At 37.8% G+C, this 20,283-nt stretch overlaps 1 protein-coding gene and 1 long non-coding RNA gene across 6 annotated transcripts in view; one reads left to right on the top strand and one right to left on the bottom strand.

The window, feature by feature from the left end:
• SHISAL1 (shisa like 1) overlaps window positions 1-20,283 on the bottom strand; it is an 88,161-nt gene that overhangs the window by 20,921 nt on the left and 46,957 nt on the right. For 3 of the 5 annotated variants that reach the window (XM_072400287.1, XM_072400286.1, XM_072400291.1), the window contains one exon: window positions 6,178-6,277. In XM_072400287.1, the coding sequence (XP_072256388.1) occupies window positions 6,178-6,244 (67 nt within the window). In that variant the 5' untranslated portion in view covers window positions 6,245-6,277. Of the gene's footprint in view, window positions 1-6,177; window positions 6,278-11,825; window positions 11,925-16,660; window positions 16,746-20,283 lie in introns of those variants that run through there. The other 2 variants (XM_072400288.1, XM_072400289.1) reach the window with 2 other exon arrangements.
• LOC140323327 (uncharacterized) lies at window positions 15,826-18,299 on the top strand. Its single transcript, XR_011919350.1, has 2 exons — window positions 15,826-15,971; window positions 17,614-18,299. It is a non-coding gene; the product is annotated as an uncharacterized lncRNA (long non-coding RNA).

Genomic DNA, 20,283 nt, shown 5'->3' with positions numbered 1-20,283 from the left:
ACTTGTTGGGACTTATAATGTAATGATTCTTTTACCATACTGCACAGCTGGCACAACTGGCAAATATCACTCAGTACCAATAACATGCCCAGTGCAGAGAGAGAACTATAAACTTTACACTGTGTTCTGCAGAGATCATCTGCAAAATGACCCAAAAGTTCATCCTGATTCCACAGCCGGTGAGCATGTGTCTATAATACTGGCAAACATCTACAGGAGATATCTGGCCTGGGTTTCAGCTCCAGCTCACACATCCTGTCTGTGAATGTTTGATGCGGTCACATCAGTAGATCGACTACCAGTAGCATATTGGTCACAGACCATACAAATATAAAAGATTGTAATAAAAGACACACTTAGATGCATCTAGAAAGATGTACACAGTAGCAGTGGCCAATGTGTGATTTAGGTAGTGTTTATTAAATATATGGCCTATCCAATTTGCAAAAGCTGTGGAAATGTTAGGGTAGGTTCAACCTGGCTTAGTTAGATGGCTTTGTTGCTTCAAAAGTTAAATATATCTGCTATATTTCTTGTCTATTTGGGATTTCGTGGTGTTATTGCCCATGTTTGAGTGTGCCAGCATCCATCCCCTGTTGTAGTCTCCACCCTTTATATTGGCCACAAGTGGCAGATGCTGGAGGTGCAGAGATCTCACCAGTAAAGTGACCAAGAGGGAACTGAAATCCTAAACATCTGACAAAAACTAAAATATAAGTTCTCAACCTATACTATCTAAATCATAATTGTATTATGTAATATTGTCATTTACCCGTCCTTAGAAGTGGTGGCTGTACTTCCAGTACAGTAAGCTTAAAGAACAATATTATTCCTCTTTTGTAAACTACTAGTACCATCAATCTACTAATTAGGAATGAACAATGTAATTGAGATAAACAATGACAGATAATTTTGAAGTCCAGCCTGTATGACAATCATGGCTTGCTCCATACCATAAAAAGTTTAGGAAAAAACAGAAAGTATTTTTTTGGGCACAGGGATAAAATTGAATCACCTAAAACACCATACACATATAGGGACTGATTGAGAATATACACTTTCCATAGTGAAGCTGGGTGATCCAGCAAACCTAGAATGGATTTCATTAAAGTTAATTGTTATTTGTTAGCAAATGTTTTTAATCTCCAACCAGATCCATTCCGGGTTTAATGGATCACCCAACTTCATTGATAAAAGTGTATGCTTTCCAGTCTTGGGGAGCTTTATTAAATCAGGCCCATAGTAGGAATGTGAAAACTGAATGTAAATACTATCCCTTATGGTATCTCTAGCCAGTGAGTTGCTGTTCTTTATATATAACTTTATATGTAATTATTATATAAATAAGTCTTTTTTTGAGGAGCAATATAGCTGTTGTATAGCCATACTGATACTTTTTAAATGTATACAACTTAATACAGATTTTTAAGAAACATGGAAGGTCTGTTCACACATTATGCTCACCTTCTTAATCAACCCAATCATATTGGATTTAAAATGCTTCTTCTGCTGAATTATACTTACCCCACTCCATTGCTGGATATGAAGTCAATCTCCTTCGGGTAGGAATCAATGAAAATCAATCCATTGCATTAATGTCTTATCACTGAATTTTGGAAGGTCCTCTTTAAACTCCTCAGCTGTCTTAGGGTAAATGTCAAAGGGCATTCTTTGCAAATGCTGCATTTGCACATCATATGCACATGTTTAAATAGCAAACAGAATTTAACAAGAAAAGGCTGCTTTTGACTTGCTTTAATTTCAGTTTAAAAAGTATAAAATCTCAATATAACATGGTAAAAAAATTAAACACAACATAAAGCAGGTCAAATGCAGCCTCTGAATCTCCATGTACACTGCTTAATCAAAGTCAATTGGAGTTCTATGACCTGGGATCGAGGTGCTTTCTAAACACAAATCAAATATAAAAAAATACAATGCCCGGGGATTATGACCCTTATGCCATTGACAGCTCATGGCTTCCTATTAATCTAACAGACTCCATTTCAGGTCAGTAAATAAAAAAAAATCACTGACTGCTGGACTTGGGAAAATCTTATATGCATCAGCTCTATAATTTATTTCCAATGCTGTCTAAAAAGTGTTTTGTTTAATGACTGTCCTTTAAAAACTTCAATGACTTGACAAAAGCGGCAATTTTTCATTTATAAAAAAAGAAAACTTTTTGATGAGCTATATGATCATTCAGTAATGCTGTAGGTCAGAATGTTATTTTCAGAATTCCTAGCTCATCGAAAAGTCTGAAATAGTCCTATGCTGAATAAAACATTGGAAGTTAATGTGGTATGAAGTCATGTTGTATCACATCCATCAAACAAAGCAATCTCTGAGACACGGCAAGAAAAAGAGGTAACCTTACTACTAAAATAAAAGCATCCATTGCTGGAGTGTCTAGGAAAAAAAGCAAGCCCAGCTGTATGTAGCATAGTGTAATATTAAGTCATAGAGAAGAAAAAAGTCCTTTTTTCTCTGGTGTGAACCATTTCATTGACTGAATCATAATTAAAATTAAAATGCCTCTTCTTTCTCTTCGCCAGAATTAATTCAACCACCGATGTCTGGTCTGTTTCATGCATTTCCCATTTGGACGAGGCAAGGCGGAAGACATGAAAAAAAAGGCTTGTCAGGGTATTTTCAGCAACAAAGCCAGTATGTTCCAATAATGCTCGTGTAATGATGTTCCTTTGTCTTATTTCCTTAGAAGGAAAATGTAAAAATTGGCTCTTTCACAAGGCTTTTGGTTTTGAAGGGGGAAAAAAATCAGCTATCCTGGGCTGTCCTGATTAGCATGCCAAAGACAATTCTAATTATGTGTGCTGAAAGTTAATATTTGTGATGGTACGATCATAAAAAAGTGGTGAAAAGAAAACCATAATGGTTTGCGCTCAGTATTTTAAAGTGGGCCTAAACAAATGGAGTTTTTTTTTTTAAATTGTAAATTTTACCTTGTGGTTTCCTAAAAAAAGTAATTTGTCTTGAATGCCTCCTGAGAAATAGTGATGCACTTTCTGTACCTAGGCACCCCATACCTTGAGCCTCTGAGATGTATATGTGCAAAGTGAGATCGTCTAAAGAACTGCTGCTTATGGCCATTAGTCTCCAGATCAGTTTTTCCCAACCAGGATTCCTCCTGAGGTTGCTAGCGTTTCCTTCAGCAATGAGCAGTTTGTAACCCCCAGGTCAGTTTCATAGATACCATTATTTTGACTATCTGCAAGGATGACATTATTCCCAATGGCCAACAATGTAAGAGGCATTCTTTCTACTGACTACCACACTAATGTACTGTGAGTTGAGGATATAGTAGTTATAGCAGAGGTTCCCCAAGACCTGAAATTTTTTTTCAAGTGTTCCCCTATGTTATAAAGATTGTGAAACACTGTTGTGGCTATAGTAATTATACCAGGGTTCCTCTGAAGACCTGAAAGGTATTTCAAGGGGTTCCTTGTGCTAAAAAGGTTGAAAAACAGATGTTTCACATATTAGTAGTGTGTAATGTCATTGCTATCTTGCTCCCTGTTTTCCTAACTAAAGAGGATTGGAGTCATCACATAGTATTGACATAAGGAAGCCAAGCACTGCCACCAAAGAGATACCCGAGCCAGGCATTAAAAGTCAGTAACAGAGATCAGATCAGCTGCAGAGTACCCCCTGCTGTCCTTTGCTCTGCCTGGCTTTTTTGGGTACAGCTTTCACAATATAAGACCTCTTTTAAGTTTATAAACTTGTCATTTTGTGTCTTTACAGCTTTTCTTTAGAGCAAAACTATTTTTTTTTTCATCAAAACCTGCATGATGAAAATAATGCATGTTTGTACTTTTGCAAAATCATGTGTTTTGTGACTGATCCAGAAGGTCACCTAACTGTTGTGCAGGGACTCTTTATGACCTTTTGTTTCAGCTCTGCAAACTTCCAGAGTCCAGAGGTCCAGAGTTCAGAGATACAGATGAGTAGGTGAAATCTGCAAAATCAACCTCACTGGAAAAACAATATTTTTGCCAAGCTGAAGCACAAAAACATACTTCAGTTTCATCGTGTGGTGTATTTTTTTTTTTTTATCAAATTGCACTTTTGTAGGAATGGCCTACTGCTACTTGAGCCAAATTTCCAATCTGAGGCATTCCTGTTGATTTAGCAGGCTATTTTACCAGCTACTCTTATATAAAGTATTGTACCCTTTTTTCCCCTCTTTCTGGGTTAAGTATTTGTGATCAGGAATAATTTGGGAGAGGAAGAGATAGTATGAATCTGTATATAGGCAAAATGCTGGAAATGTAGTTTATAATTTAGTATGTCATTATCCCACATTAGCATAAGCACGACACAGAACATTGGACTTCTCCTGGTCCTGTATTCTCTCTTCTCATTTCTTGTCATTTTATAACACACAAGTAACATCAATTCCTTCAGATGGTAGCACCCCCTCATCACCTCCCATCAATGCTGAAATACAGACTAGGCAAATTACATATGTATAATATGGATAGTAAAAAAGATAACACAAATTTGCAAGCACTATTCAACTCCATGCTATTTCTGAATTCTAAATTAAAAATGACTATGATTTTGCTGCATTGTTATTTGTGAATTACTTCCGGTGATATACATCTGATCACTAGAGGGTACGTCTTTAAATCATTTAGGACATACAGTTATTAAAACATGGAATAGCAAGTAAGTATAAATGTGAAAGTGACATCTAAAATCTGTGTTTGATAGAAGCTCACTATGGTTTACTGTAAAAAAATATAATTGAGTTAGACCATGACATACATTTCCCTCTACAAGGGTTTGTACATGAGACATCCATATGTCAAGTGTAATGGGATGCGACAACTTTGAAAGTGAAGGTTAATCTTTAGCAGCAAAACGGACCAGTTGACACAAGAGGCTTAAAGTAGGAACTGACATGTTATCATTATGTTGTCAGTTAGGCCCCCGCTTTGCAGAAAGACACAGCAAAAGGATGTTTTTCCTACAATGGTAATATGTTCTTCATGGCCCAGTTGTGTTAGGGAGCAGACAATGACACATAGCATACACTCCTTTTCACCTTCTCCTTATAAATTCATTGGGTTTGTTTTATATATTCACATCATATAAACCACTGGACAACACAGAAAACAGTGTTGCAAAAAGTCTGTACCTTTTTCTAATTCTATAGAGATCCAAAGAACATGAGATGTGATTTTTTAACTATTTATGTATATATGCCTTCCGTTTCCTTGCAGGATGGTTTTTTTTAAATTTTAGAGATTTGTCAGTTTTATAACAAATACGTATATTTCTATGTTTGGAAGCGCATCTATGCAGCTAAAAATCACAATGTTTAACTTCCCTGGCAGTATGATGGCCCAGAGCAGAGAACAAAAGAAAATAGGCGGGAGGGACACATAATAGGGGGAGGGGGGGTGTCAGGAGAGAATGGGTTAAGGTATTTGATTGGTTTAGCAATATGGGAAGGTTGGTGGAGTAAGCAATTAGGAGGGGTCAGAGGACAGTGGTATATAATGCAGAAGTGGGGGGGCAGAGGTCAAAAATTTTGGTGGAAAAGAGTTGAAAGTTGCCCACCCTCCCTGTATTTTAGTTTAGGATTGGTATTGTTTTGTCATGGCAGCAAGGCGGTGTTAGGGGGTCCATGATAGTGGGGTTTTTGAACACTGGGTTGTAGTGAGGGCTGGTGGGATTGGTGGGATACCTGCATGTTGCCCCTGAGCCGGTGTGTTAGCTGCTGGGGGCCTACATGCAGTGTTTCCCAATCAGGTTCTCGTGGGTTCTTCCAGAGGTTGCAAGGAGTTCCTTGAGTAATGAGCAATTTGTGCCTCTCAGCTTAGATGACACCAATGATGATTTGGTTATTAGTAAGGGTGTCATTCTTCCCACTAGCCAGCAATGTAAGAGGCATTCTTCCTAGTGACTACCACACTATTTTACTGTGAGCTGTGAATATAGTAAATATAGCACAGGTTCCCCAAGACCTGAAAGTTTTATATGTTTTAAAGGTTGAGAAACACTGCCCTAGGTGCGATTCGTTGGTTACTCAGTTGCTACCTGAGACTGGACCTGCACCTTAATTCATGGTTGGTATTGGTGTAATGAAAATCTTTCAGTTATTTTAAAAGAAACTTTGATCCCATATAACAAAATTGGATTTACCTTTTGAAGACATTACCAGGAGCAGCAAGATAAGACCGTTGAGAAAGCGGTTGGCCCAGCTAGTCATCCTTTTGTTCTCATCTGTCCACTAGAGAATCACCTGGAAAGAAACCATGCAACACCATTAGTATCTCTAAATATAAATAATATGCTTTTAAATAAAAATAAAACTTGTAATATAAGGTTCAAATGCCCATTGCCTTTTTGCCCATTTTGAAATATCCTTCATTTTTCCCAGGTTTAGTTTCCCTTGTAATCTTTACATGGTGAAAGGACCAAATTTGAGAACAGTTTTGGTATAAATAAACAGAAATAACTGTTCTTATTTTCTGGATAAACATACAATCTACAACTGGGCAACTTCCATGGGAAGCGTAAAAATTCCAGGCGCCTAATACAGAATTTTTTTTAGATACGTTGATCTTATGCATTGGATTATACAAGACCCAGAAATGTAACCCTCAAGTTTACTGTATTTAAACACATCTGCTTACATATCTCCTTAGCTCCCCAACTCATTTCTGTGCTTTATTCCTGGCTCAATTACCCTAGTAATGGTAAAATACAGGAATATTGTAGATGGGGGAGAGCATTGGAGGGAGTCAGATTGAATGAGGAATGGTGTAAAACGTGGTCAGGATGTCTTGTTTAATTGATATCTAAATGCAAGAATCTTTCAGGATATTCATATATTAGTACATAATTCCCTCTAGATTGGCTCAGTATCATCCATCTCATTCTCCTAACTATTTTGATGAATATTTTTTCAGATCCATATCCCATAGGATCTTTGGCCGGACTTACTTCACTTCCGACCTCATTTCCTAATGAAACTCCAATTTAAATTAGCTACTAACATACTGCTTATTTCCAAGCCGACTATTGCCCATTAGTGGCAGAAACAATTTGTTAACTTTAGCAATGTATTGAGATAAATTTACTGGTTTTGCACAAATCCTAAACTGAGCAGTATTCTCCTGGATCAACATGCTAAATTTTGACAAGTTTGAGAACCTTGGTTCGCTACTGTCACCCACCTGTTCTTCTTGAGAGCATCTCTACATTTTAACTTACAGTACAAGCTTTATGGGCTGCTGGGCTGGTTTATTTTGCCTTCTATCCCTTCTTTTTTCTATTGCTGTCTTCTCTCTCCTTGCCGCCACATTTTTCATTGCTTTTGAAATCACGTGAATATTTTTTTCTCTACATTTTATTAACCTTGTATAAAAGTTTATTGTTTTTGTTATGATTCCCTTTTTCTTTTTTATACTATTTATTATTTATTATACTATTAAAATTATCTTAATAAAATAAATTGAAAAATAAAATAAAATACAATATATATAGTATATTGTGGCAACAGCAATCATGTCTACACCATCTCCAGGGTCAGATAGCCTTAGATAGCAGTTTTTTTTGCACAGAAAGGAACGTGGTAGCTACAGTTTCAAGGTGCTGATATATAATGTGAGGAGTACAGAAACAAATAAAAATAGAAAATAGCTTTCATAGCACAGGACCAAAAAATATTCTTCATCCAGGTAAATGGACCTTGTGCCCAGCTTCCCTAAACAATAATTTGTGCAGAACCACATTCTTCATTTCCCAAGGGCTTATAAGAGACATGTCTGAAGGCAGATGCCGCCTTAGTAAAGAACAATCATAGCAGGCTATGTAATGCAAATAAAAACATAGTTTAGTTTTAAAAATTTAACAACTTGATGCTGTTGTTGTATAATAAATCAGAAGACACAAACTGATATATTGTGTGTGGGGCCAATAAACAAATTGAAATGTGTTGGTCCTCTAATAACTTATACTACAAAACTGCTGAAGATGTAGGGGCTTCCAGGCATAACTCCTGCTACTGCTAAAAGAACATAAATTATGTTTCGAAAACATTGTAAAATACTTTCCAGCTGTTTTTTACAATGTAAAAGGAGCTTAGCAAAGTAATTTGAAGAATAATTGTTCTCACAAGTGCTAAAAAACTATCCCAAAGCTAAACTGCTGCTAAATTGATAAGAAAGTAGTTGAATATGCCCAAAGGGATGTTCACAAATCAAGGAGGACCTTTTTATTTCCTATTTTTATAACCTGCAATAATGGATGCACTAACATTGGCGTGTGCTGTGCCATACATTTTAAATAGGGAATTCAGACAACAATAGGATGTATCTATCAGAGATTTAAAAACCTTCTTCAAAATCATAGGTAGATACTTTTTAATGTCCTATCTAATGTAACTATTAACTTGCACTGGGGCAAATTTGTTAGCTGTGGCTACTTGCCCTGAATGGATCTTATACCGCTCCAATATCTTTAATGCTTTCCGAGCCCATGACCTGGAACTAGTGTACAGATCCGTTCTGACTTCCAGTTAAAGAATTAGAGAACTGATGTTAGAGACAGCAGGCTACAAGCATTTTCAGAAGGAGATTATCAAAGGCAGCCTTCAAATGTATTTTTGCATAGGTTTCCTTTAAGCCTGAAATCCCACTTAGCAGAACTAAATAGTAATGTTTTCTGTAGATGTTTGTTCAATCGTTCAATCCATTTCTTTTTTAATCTTCATTTTAAAGGGAGTTATTTAGTTGTATCTTATTTGAGCTGCATTATGGCTTCACATAAGAAGGAAACCTAATGCTGCACAATCTGGATTTGCTGCAGTTTCAGTGTTAAGTAACTAAACCATCTGAAAACCACAAAATCAAACTAACTTTGTTAAAGACAGAAGAGCATCTGCATTCCAGATGAAAAGCTAGCTGAACAAAAAACGCCATTTCTTAGTTAGAAAAGTACAGTAAAGAGAGGACTATGGTCATCGTCATAGGACAGTATCCCTTTCCAAACCATTTCTCCAATAAGAAAACAAGTGTAAACATTGAGCAATGGCCAAACAATTATTAAATCTAAAGTTTATGGTGGAAGTTGGAGAGGGTTAAATCAAGAGATATACATGTCAGTTTAAAGCACTATGCGATTCAGGATTATTTTTTTTGCAATGCACAATAGTAACACTTTGCCCTTAATACTAACCTTTACCTTAACACTAGTAAACTCATTATGTAACCTTGACACTGGCATGAGCCTTCACTGTAACTCCCAACTTTCGCACTAACTCTCCCTGGAAACCCAACACTAATCCTCCCTGTAAACCTAACACTTTTCATTGCTGTAACACCAAAAGTAACACTATCCTTGTAACACAGTGACCCTCACCCTAACTTCCCCTGTACAAAACTTTACACTAACATGAACCCTCCTTAAAACTTTACCATTATATTTCATGGTAAGGCTTCCCATAACCCTAACACTTACCCTTTCTGTAACCCTAATACTTTCTTTTCCTGTATCCCAGCACTAGTTCTTTATGTAACACTTTCCCAGTAATTCTTACCTTTTCTGCAATCCTTTCCTGTAACCCTAACAGTGACCGTCTGACTAATCATTCTTGTTAACTTAACTATGACAAATGACAATTGTAACCCCAACATTAACACCCCTTAGTAACTATAAAACTAACCATACTTTAGTTCCAACATAACTAGCAACCCTTCCTGAAACCCCAGCAAAATCTGCCTACCTATAACTCTAAACCTCACTTTCCTTGTAAACCAAACACTAACCCCTACTGTAACCCCAACACAAGGTGTCCTTTATTTAAATGTAACTTTTTGTTGTTCATGTTTACCTCTTACTTTGGGATGCTCTGCAATGCTTAGAAAGATTCCAGTCTCAAATTTCTGATACCCAAATAAAAGGATACAAATTAGAGGCCAACTACAGCCCATTTATATTGGGAATTTCTTGCCAGTTCCAGAGGTGGTGATTGGACAGCATCACGTACACATCCAACAAATACTAATAGCCCTTTACCGGTAATTGTAATGTAAACTTTGAAAATATAATTTCTGGAAAGTTTAGTTACGTATAACTGTTGATACAGTGAAGTCAGGCTAGCAAATATATATAAAAAATAATTATGTCCATATGCTCCCATAGCTGACCTCTTCCTAAAGTCATACTTCAGATGCTGCAAATATGCTCTGGGCCAGGCACATTGGTTAGTTTTTCTGTCCTCTCTTTAAGTTTCTAATAACTAAACAAGCAAGTCTAGGAGTTACGTGTTAGGTGTAAATGAGTCAGAGCAACCAATATGCCAGGCTCATCTATTTATATCAGAGGAATAATTGTAGGCACAAATCTACTACCCACATGGATTTTTTGCGGGGTTTCCATTAGACAGGGGATGAGAAACTGGAGACCTGCCAGTGACATTATCCCCACCTAGGCACTATGGTTGGCAGATGGGGGTAAGGTAGGTATAATCCTAATTATATTCCTTTTAAGTACATTTACTCAGAGAAGGTGATTTAGGGAGATGGCCTCGAGAGTGTAAGTGGACTGCTTTAAGCCTTTATTTAATGGAATATGGACGTCACAAAACAGAGTGACTCACATTTACCAACACTGGATTCATGTAGAAAATGCTTTTGGGCAGATTGCAAAACAAGCCGACTACACAATTGTTCCATGTTTATTGATGAAAAATAGCTATTACGACAATATCGACCACGTATGCCTTTCTGGGATACTATTTATTTTTTAAACTTAAAGGGGGCGATACTTTTTTGATCAATTGATTTTTTTTACTGATATCATATTTTTAAACTGATCTTTTATGCAAGTTTGTCATTACTTCTATATGTATAGCAATAAAAAATCTTTCTTTAATGGGAAATCTGTCCCACAGGATTATCTTCTTAAATATTAACCAACCCCACTGCTGATTTTGCTTTCTGTTGCTGACCATGGTTTTGCCACTTCTGGGTGATCTTATACGTACTGATGTGTGATCTTATATGTACTGATGCCCATAGCATGGGTATGCTGACAATGACACCAACACCAGAAATGGAGGGCCTGGGCTCATCAAAATGGAAAGACATAAAAACCTCGCTGAGGTTCTACTTTTTGCCACTGTATTAGAAATTGTGATTTTGTTTCTTCCCAAGTCTATTGAAAAGATAGACTGGAAGAAGATTGGAGGAATAGTTCGGACCCTATCAAAAACAAATTGTTGCCAGGAGTTGGTCTCTAAGCATGAGCCCTCCGTATTGTTCCAGGAACTGCCAATCCAATATCCAGAAAAGAAAACAGAAAAGAGATAATGCTAAGAAGAACAAACGATAGAAGCTAACTGGACACTATGAGGAATAAATGTAGTCTTGTCCCCCGTATTCTCTCATCATATTAATAGGCCCCTGTGTTTTATACAAAGTGTTGTTCTGGCACTAGGAAGTTGATGCCACATGCAGTCTGTTATCTCTCCATCTGGCAGATTTTTTTCCCCTGGAGAGGCTCCGGGAGACAGTGGCAAAATAACAGTGAATGTCACAGGAAATAAAGTCACATGTACTGAACAGGACACAGCGGAAAGGGCTGAATATGAAATCCCGGCTTGTGCACAGGAGCTGTATATTAATGGGAGAATGGCAGCTTCACAACTCTTATAGAACAATGTTTTTATGAAACATTTCTTCAAATTGTAGTATAAGTGGCTCCAATTCCAGTTCCCTAGGGCCACACTCAGGCCAGCAGACTAATATATACAGAGTTATTTTCTGAGTCTTTATAAACCAGACCTCATTGCCGTCTGTTAAAGAAATACTAAAAATGCGTGCAGATCCTGGTCCTTATGGACTGGAGATGGAAACCCTGGGATATAGGATCCACTGCAACCTAGGTTTGACAAAAGAACAAAATAGGACAAAAGTTTTACTAATTATAAATGTGTCATACAGTGGCTAATGTGGCCAACAGTGGGCCCTGTGCAGAATTGATCCCTCACCTCCCTATGTCCAATCCGGGTGTCATGTATTAGTCCTAAAATGGCCATTAGTTATCAGGACATTGGAAAAGATATTACTATTATTATCTATCTATTCTTTCTGTCTGTTTATCAGTCTTTCTAGCTCTACCTCTATTTCTGCATAGTATATCTAAGCATCCCTTTAAGGCTTTGTTCACACCATGTGTTGTGCACTTCAATGAGCTGGACCTCAGATTGTGTCTGATACATAAAAACATCAGAATTTGTTTAGAAAGCAGTGTCTGGTGTTCTCACATTGGGCCTGATTAAAAACTAGAGTATCGTGGGAGAACCTGGGTGATCCAGAAAACCTGGAATAGCTCTGGTCCAGGACAGAAAACATTTTTAAACTAATACTAAATTATATTTATGAACTACATTACAAGTTTGCAGGATCACCCAGGTTCTCCCATGATAGTCTATCTTCTCCAGTCTTGTAGAGCTTTATTAAATCAGGATCTGTGTGATGCAGTATATTGCTTTAACACAGTTGTATTCAGTTCTGTCTGTTTTCCTGCATTACCCCATTCATGAATGGAGTCAGCGTTACAATGGATAACAATGCAGGTGGCTATGTGTTGTAGTATTACAAAACTGCAATGCACATCTGTTGTAGTGTGAGCGAAGCCTAGGGCCCAGTTGTGTGGCTGATGGTGAACTTTATATAATCCCCTACATAGCAGGATCACTGTATCCAAAGTCTTTATTGTTGAGAAGAAGTGGAAGGTCTGTCTTGCATTACAGATTTTTTGCTACATTGTTTGTTTGTGTTTTCACAATGAAAATATCATCTTCATACTTTAATTCCACAGCTGGGCGGGTGATGTGCCCTGTCAGCAGCCTGCGCTGTGTCTCCTAGTATTTGGTGCCAGGCATTTGTTCTTGGGTCAGAGGTAAGCTAAACATATGCAGGAATTTCATTAAAATGGATTTCAGCATTAAGATGACGTTAATAACCTCCAGTGTGTATTTTTCAAATATCACTACAAAAAAAAATAGAAGGATTGTGATTATTTCTTGCCAGTAATTTCCTGGAGACAGTTAATGAACACATTTGGTTTTGCGTCATTTACGTTGTTTGTGTAGTCTCATACGCTACTGCCGACTGCTCATTTTTTTTTCAATTATTAGGAAATGGTAAAATTAGGTTTTCATAAAAAAAGACATGACACATGACAACATTAGGCTATTTTTTGGCTTACTTTGGTTGTTGGAGCAACTAGTTGAGTAACTGTTGAGTAACTTGCCAGTAAATGCCTGTAAATGTGTTTCCTTCTTTAGGGGGGCAAATTTCAATCAGTTTAACTCTTAGCAGAATAGGGTTGTCACCCTGAGCTGAGACCCACATACACTATTTTAACAAGTAGTGGCACCCACTGCCAGTTAGAGCGTCACTGGATTGACTGCCATGTTGCAGGAAAGGCCCATTTCTGACATGCATTAAACTGCAGTCAACTGTGCTCCCATTACACTGAATTATAGTGGTTGGGGACCACTTTGTGCACATATATGCATACAGTTTTCCTATGGAAGGAAAAATGCTGCAAATGCAACAGCAATACATGCAAACATGTCAACATGTGGGGCAACCTGCGTGTGTTTGCTATGTGCCAGGGAGCGGCTTACCCCACAGTTTCCAACCACAAGTCTGAAAGGGGCCTAAGCTGGATTTACATCACAACTGAATGATATTTAATTTGCAAACATCACTGTGTACTTTTCCTTGTGTTCACCTAATTGTTATCCTCTCTTGCATATATCCTCCTTTCTACTGCTACTGAACACTTGTGGCCTCTTAAGCTACATACACACTTCCAATTATTATCGTTGGAAAACGAACGACGAACGTTCCTGCACGATATATATGAACGATCGTATAGCACCGATCCTGCACATAGAGTTAACGACACGATCGTTCGTAGATATTGTACACACAATAGATACGATCGTTTGAGCGATAGAGGAACTATGTGCACGACAGGAAAGTGAACGGACGTTCGTTCATCACGCATGCTCTGAACATGGACGATCAACGAACGACCGTACACACGAACGATGTTCAACGATCGTCGTCCAATCCGATCCGTCGGTCCGGTCGTTCGTTTCCAGCGACTTTCCTCGTTCGTCGGCGTCGTTGGTTACTTTTTTACGAACGATTTTTTGCCCAATCGATCGTTCGTCGTTCGATTGGAACGATAAAAATTGGAAGTGTGTACGCACCTTTAGCACTCACTTCTTATCTAAATGAACTCTAATGATGGCTGCATAGCATTTCTATGGACAAGTTTTGTAATGGTGACAACAGCTGCTTGTGCCTGTATAATGTGTTCAAACAGCCATATACGGTGTGACAGGAAGACAAAGCAAAACTCGGAGAAGGAGATTCACAATAGATATTATTTCAACCTTCTGAGATAAACAAAAATAAGGCCTTGACTAGACTGATGACATCCCAGTCTGGGTAATGTCACTGGACAGGAGCTTATAACTTTTTTTAAGAACGTTTTTGAAAAGATTATACTTTGATTTGAGGTATCTTTGGACATGTCAGGAGTATAATAATGCAACCATGTAAAATTAATTAAAGGTTTCCCTTCACTTTACAATATTCTGTAAATCAAGCTAGTGGTTGGGAAAAAAAGTTTATCCAAACCACATGACAGTCAAAAGCCAGCAAAAACACACAACCCACCCCCCAAACCATCCTTCCTCTGCTCCTCTTTGCCATCCCCTGTCATTCAAAATGTGCTGAGTATTCAGGTGACTGATGTTTGCCTAAGAAATTTGGATGCATCATGTAATCCAGTGTACAAGATTCAGTACTGACATTCCGTCATGTGGATGGCACCGCCGTCCAACAGCTGACAGCATGTCTAATCAATGGTTTCCTTCTGGCCAGAGCTGTCAGTGGATATATTCCTGCACATTACTGAGCGAATTGGCAAGGCTTAGCCTTGTGATAACGGATCCAGACATTATACATATTTCAGGATAGCTTATTAAATGATGGTGAAATGTTACTGTTTGAATATATCCATTCTGCCTTAAAGGGGAAAATTACTAGCAGGCAGGATTGTTATTGCAGAAGGGACAGGCGATGTGACTTCTGCAATGAAACATACTTACCTGCCTGTTCACAATCTTGTTTTTTTAGTACACTGAGATGCACCTGTGGGATGTTGGGATATACTGAGTATCCTGGTATCTGCTGGGATTACCTGGACGGAATGAACTCCTGTACACATTGTTCAGTTCCATTGTTTTAACCCAAACAATGCCAAAAGGTGATTGAAGCCTAGATGCTTGGGTCACATCTAGCAAAGATTTTATGTGATTAATATGTCTTTTACCCAGACTAAAACTTATGTTTCATTTGCCTTAACAATTTATATATAAAAAATACATTTTTAAATATATTTAAAAACTTGTAATGTTAAGTGGTCAAAAAAGCATACAAGTGGCACACACTGGACAAAAGAGCCAATATCTGCAGTCTTGAATATAATAAATATATATTATATACACACAATCTGGATATAGTAGATCATAGCAAACTCAGGATAAGTTATAATAAGTAAAACTTCCAGTTTAATACATGAATAAAAAACTGTTAGGTAATAGTTCAAAATAAATGTGGAGTACAGCAGCCCATCATAGTATTGGTCCAACAGGAGTGTCTAGGAGGCTGGCTGTGATGCTAGTAGGAATTGTTAAAGCTAGTCAGTCATGGTAGTCAGGCATTCCATCAGAACAGAGGGACTGAAATATGTTACCAGTATATAAAACCATATTTTTAGTGCCTAGCCATTTGTGCACATAGCCTCAGACAGCCTGAATTCCCCTACAGCAAAGTTTATGAGACTAGATGTGAGCTTTCGATACCGTAAGAAGCCTCGATCATTATTTCCTTCAAGAAAAGGTTTTTATCTTTTATTATTTTTATTTATCTAAGACATAAAGACTGTTAACAATGTTTTATGTTATCATTTTAGCTCAGGTCCAATTTTTATATTTTTACTACAACACAGGCTTTAAAATATATTACTCTGTATTCCAAGAGTGACCTGGAAGAATCAGGATTATTTTTAGTGGCACATGCATCAGAGTTAAATATAAAACTGGAAGTGACATTGGTCTCTCTCGAGGGAGTCTGAATGACGAGTGAATTTCCAGAGTATTAATGGACAATCTCCAGGTTGGCTCTGTAATTGATTGATAACCAAACTATTTAAGAGAGGCATTTTAATGATCGCGCTGAATCTAGACGAAAGTGATTTATATGTTATAATAAAGTGCAAAACCTCAATTTTTATTAAATGAATGGTAATATACTGGCAGCAACTATTCTGAGAGTTTAAAGGAGGCTTGTGCTGAAATAAACAGGTAGACTACTAATCCCAAATGTCTTTCCTGGCTGCATATAGCTGTAATACTTCTGTGAAGTGAGGATAAATCTGCACAAAGATTGCAATAAAAACTTGAGGTCTAAGATATTTTCCCGCTCAATTCAGAATGAAATGAAACATTTTGGCAGGAACAAGGCTTTAAATGAGGATGAACCCCAGGATGCAGATATTGTCTAAATACAATCATCATGTGTATTCTTACTTTATTCTGTGTTCTTTGAGTATTTCCACAAGATCGGTGCAGGGATACAACTTTGTCTTTGGGCTGGATCTTCCTGTATTACAGACCAGTCACCGCTGCTGTCTCCTTTTGACTGGTCTTATGTCCACCCCCTCCTGTAATTTTGTAATGTAGTGGGTGGCCTGCTGGGTCCCTTGCACAGCTCCTCTCTCTAAGCAGCCTATGTGAACGCCGTGATGAACTCACAAGATAGCATTTGGGTTTGCAAAAACACTTGGTGCACACAATATGTACTTATATAATTTGATGCTATTGGGAAAACAGTATATCTAATTAAATATTTATGTGCCTAGTGTTCATCTGTTGATTTTCAGGTTAGATAAAAGTTTAAAAGCTCTTCGGGGCAGGGTCCTCTCCTCCTACTGTGTCACTGTCTGTATCTGTCTGTCATTTGCAACCCCTATTTAATGTACAGCGGTGCGTAATATGTTCGCGCTATATAGATCCTCCTGTTTAATAATAATATTAGGGTACAGTCCAGTCATACAATTAACAGTTTTAAATACTGCCTTGCTATCATTAGATCAGTGCTGCTGCAGGATTAAAGTCTGCAAGAAAAGAAGTCCAAAGGGCATCATATGACCAGTCAACAGAAATATATGAGGGCCAGCTTGGGGTTCTGCTTTAGGTTTCATGTATGCTGAAAACTAATATCAGATATACCATACCAGTAAGTAAAAAATAAGCATATTCTGAACCTTAAATAAACCTTGCAAAAGATTTTCTATAGTTTCTGAACTCAGGACTGTACAGACTGCTATATATAAAGTATCTAATTGACAATACAGTCTTTCTATATCTAAACACTGCAATTCGCCGTGACAGCAGCACATAAATGATCACTCAATGCCTATAGACAAGTTTTGGATTCCCTTCATTTCTCTCTATTAAAAACAATCTCTGTTCTTTTACAGGCACACTATGCGAAATTCTACAGAATGCCATACATTCTTCCCATCTTCCTATGTGAAGTTCTTGTAAGATGCCAGCTAATCAGTGATATGATCTATTTTTAATTATCCCTTAAATAGGAATTATCTGCAGAAACATGCCATACTTTCTTCACTCATTACTTCCTAATTACCGTGGGAAAATTTTTCAAGGCTCCACAAAGACATAAACCTTATCGCAGCTACATTTAAAGTTGAACTCCTCTAATATATACAAACAAATAAACTAATGCAGATCTGCATTCAATAAAAGAACTAATAAAGCTCCCAAATCAGTAAGTTTCAGGAAAAAAGCTAAATATTCAGATGAAATCATAATGCTGCTTTACCTGCCAAAGAAGTTGCATGTTCTTTTGTTCGGTTTTGAGAATCACACAGCTCTACTAGCACAGCCTTGTCTGGCAGGATAGAAGACCGGATTATTCCCTGCTGCTGTTAAGTACCACCTACAGGTCTTGTCCCTCCCCCTGCCTGTGATTGGTCAGTGAAAACAGAAGGTAGAGGCTGATGAGCTCTCCTCTCTCACACATTATTGGTTATGTGTTGCTTTTCTTGAGATTTTCTATTTAGTGATTGCAGGAAATTCTTACTGCTTGCATTAGAAAAATGTATGGTTTGAAGATGCATCAATAAATAAAGAGTTAAGTAAGATTGTGTATTGTATAACTGCCTGGAATATGGCTTTAAGTGTACTTTGTAAATGCAGTTATTTATAGATAAACTCTGTAAATTAAAAAAAAGAAATACCTTTTCAGTGGGTCTCCCTCCAAACTCAAACACATGCATTACAACTGGAAGATCCATTGCTCTACCAGCCCCCAACCATGAAGATGAACGGAAGCCATAAAAAATCTTATTCTAGCTTTGGGACTGCCAAATTCTGCTGGTGTGAACCTACCCCAACTGCTTGTTTTATAGTGATAAGTTGATATACTTACCTTATTGCTTTCTGCTCCGGAAGCTGGTCCTCTCCTCTGTTGTCCAACATTTTGGATTTTAGGACGGCCCTTAGAATCCTCGCATTAAAACTATAATGATGTTTGCTTTACTTTACATTACAGAATCCATGTATATACCGTATATAATATAGGTTACTGGTATATGTTTTAATTTTATCCATTGAAACTAAAATATGCTGTTTTTTCCACAACATTCTAAACTCCTAAAACCCAAATATGTTTTTTTGGTTTATAGTTTATGAGCTATATGTGTGGGTTTTGTATATCGCTCCAGAATATTGGTGAGTCAGTGGGATTAAATGATTTCATAGACTTTGATGACACGCCAAGTTTTTTCTGTGTTATGAATTGTGATATTTTAGTGGAGCTTATAACATGATCATGGTTGAGAGGTAATTTTGGATAGCACAGACCAATACCACTGATTTTAGTTTCATCCTTTGTCTCCTACATCATTGTTAAATTCTGTAATGAAGAAGAGGGTCGGAGGAAGGAACCACAATGAATGGTGGGGGACAAATATATTAGACAACCCTAGACATGATGAAGGCTTTGCTGGAGGCTGCAGGATTGGAAGATGAAGATGTATGTATGTGCACGCCACATGTATTCACAGTCTTCTATTGCAGCGACCCCTCCTTTAGAATTCTCAGGACCAGGCACAGACAAAATATACCTTATATCTGGATTAGGTTCTTAAATTTATCTCTTGCTGATGAACTTTGATGCCATGAATTAGGTAACACAACTAAAAATAAAATCAGGTTAAAGAATACGTGAACTGACCCAGATTAACTACAGGTGTCTTGATAAATTCCAGTCCTAGATTAACCGGGGCCCAGCTGCCACTTTTGTTATCACATTCTGTGATGCTAATAGCATATCCATAGTTGGCAGTGAAGTGGCCATTTATCTGAGGATGTCAGGTGCTAAAGTAGGGAATAGACTGTACCAGTACCGCACGGCTAGAGTAGGAGTCCATTATGGGAACTACATGTTTGTGGTGTTCCTTTTCAAAATTTAGGACAGCTATGATTTAGTACAATGGTCGCCAACTTTTTGGATGTCACGGAACACTAAATGCAAGGACTCCGGACTCTCCGCACAAGCGCGGGGAGCCGTCTGTCACTCAAAGGGGAAGAAACTTCCCCCCAGAGTGACGTCATGATGCCAGAACTTGCCCACTCTCCCATCACAGGTCTGAGCCACAAGCTGCCCACCGCCCTGAGCCTGCGATGCATACGGAAGACATGGTCTGAGACTCTGGTTCCCCCCCAGTGGGGTCTTTCTCCTGACCACCAAAATTTTCTCACAGACCACCAGTTGGGCACCGCTGCTTTAGTATGCGGGTTTAGACCTGAATCAAAAGGTGAAATTCTGTAATGCAGTGGAGACATTTCTTGCTCTGATTCTGTTAGGGAAGTGGTGTAGGAATAGGCTGATTCATATTTTATGGGTGTTCAAAATATCAAGTATACATTTTATCTGTCTCTTATTGTGCTACAAATAAACGTCACATATTAGTAAAAATTTGCCATGTGTACAGTGGTCCCTCAACTGCTGACTGATTACAGTATTTACTGCTGACACAGTATTTATATAGCGCCTTCATCTTACGTAGTAATGTACAAAGTCTATAGTCATGTCACTAGCTCACAATCTAATGTCCCTACCA

The sequence above is a fragment of the Pyxicephalus adspersus genome, chromosome 2 (assembly GCF_032062135.1).
Source record: "Pyxicephalus adspersus chromosome 2, UCB_Pads_2.0, whole genome shotgun sequence".
Taxonomy (NCBI): domain Eukaryota; kingdom Metazoa; phylum Chordata; class Amphibia; order Anura; family Pyxicephalidae; genus Pyxicephalus; species Pyxicephalus adspersus.
Note: the sequence above shows the minus strand (reverse complement) of the source record. Positions and strands in the feature narration are given on the sequence as shown.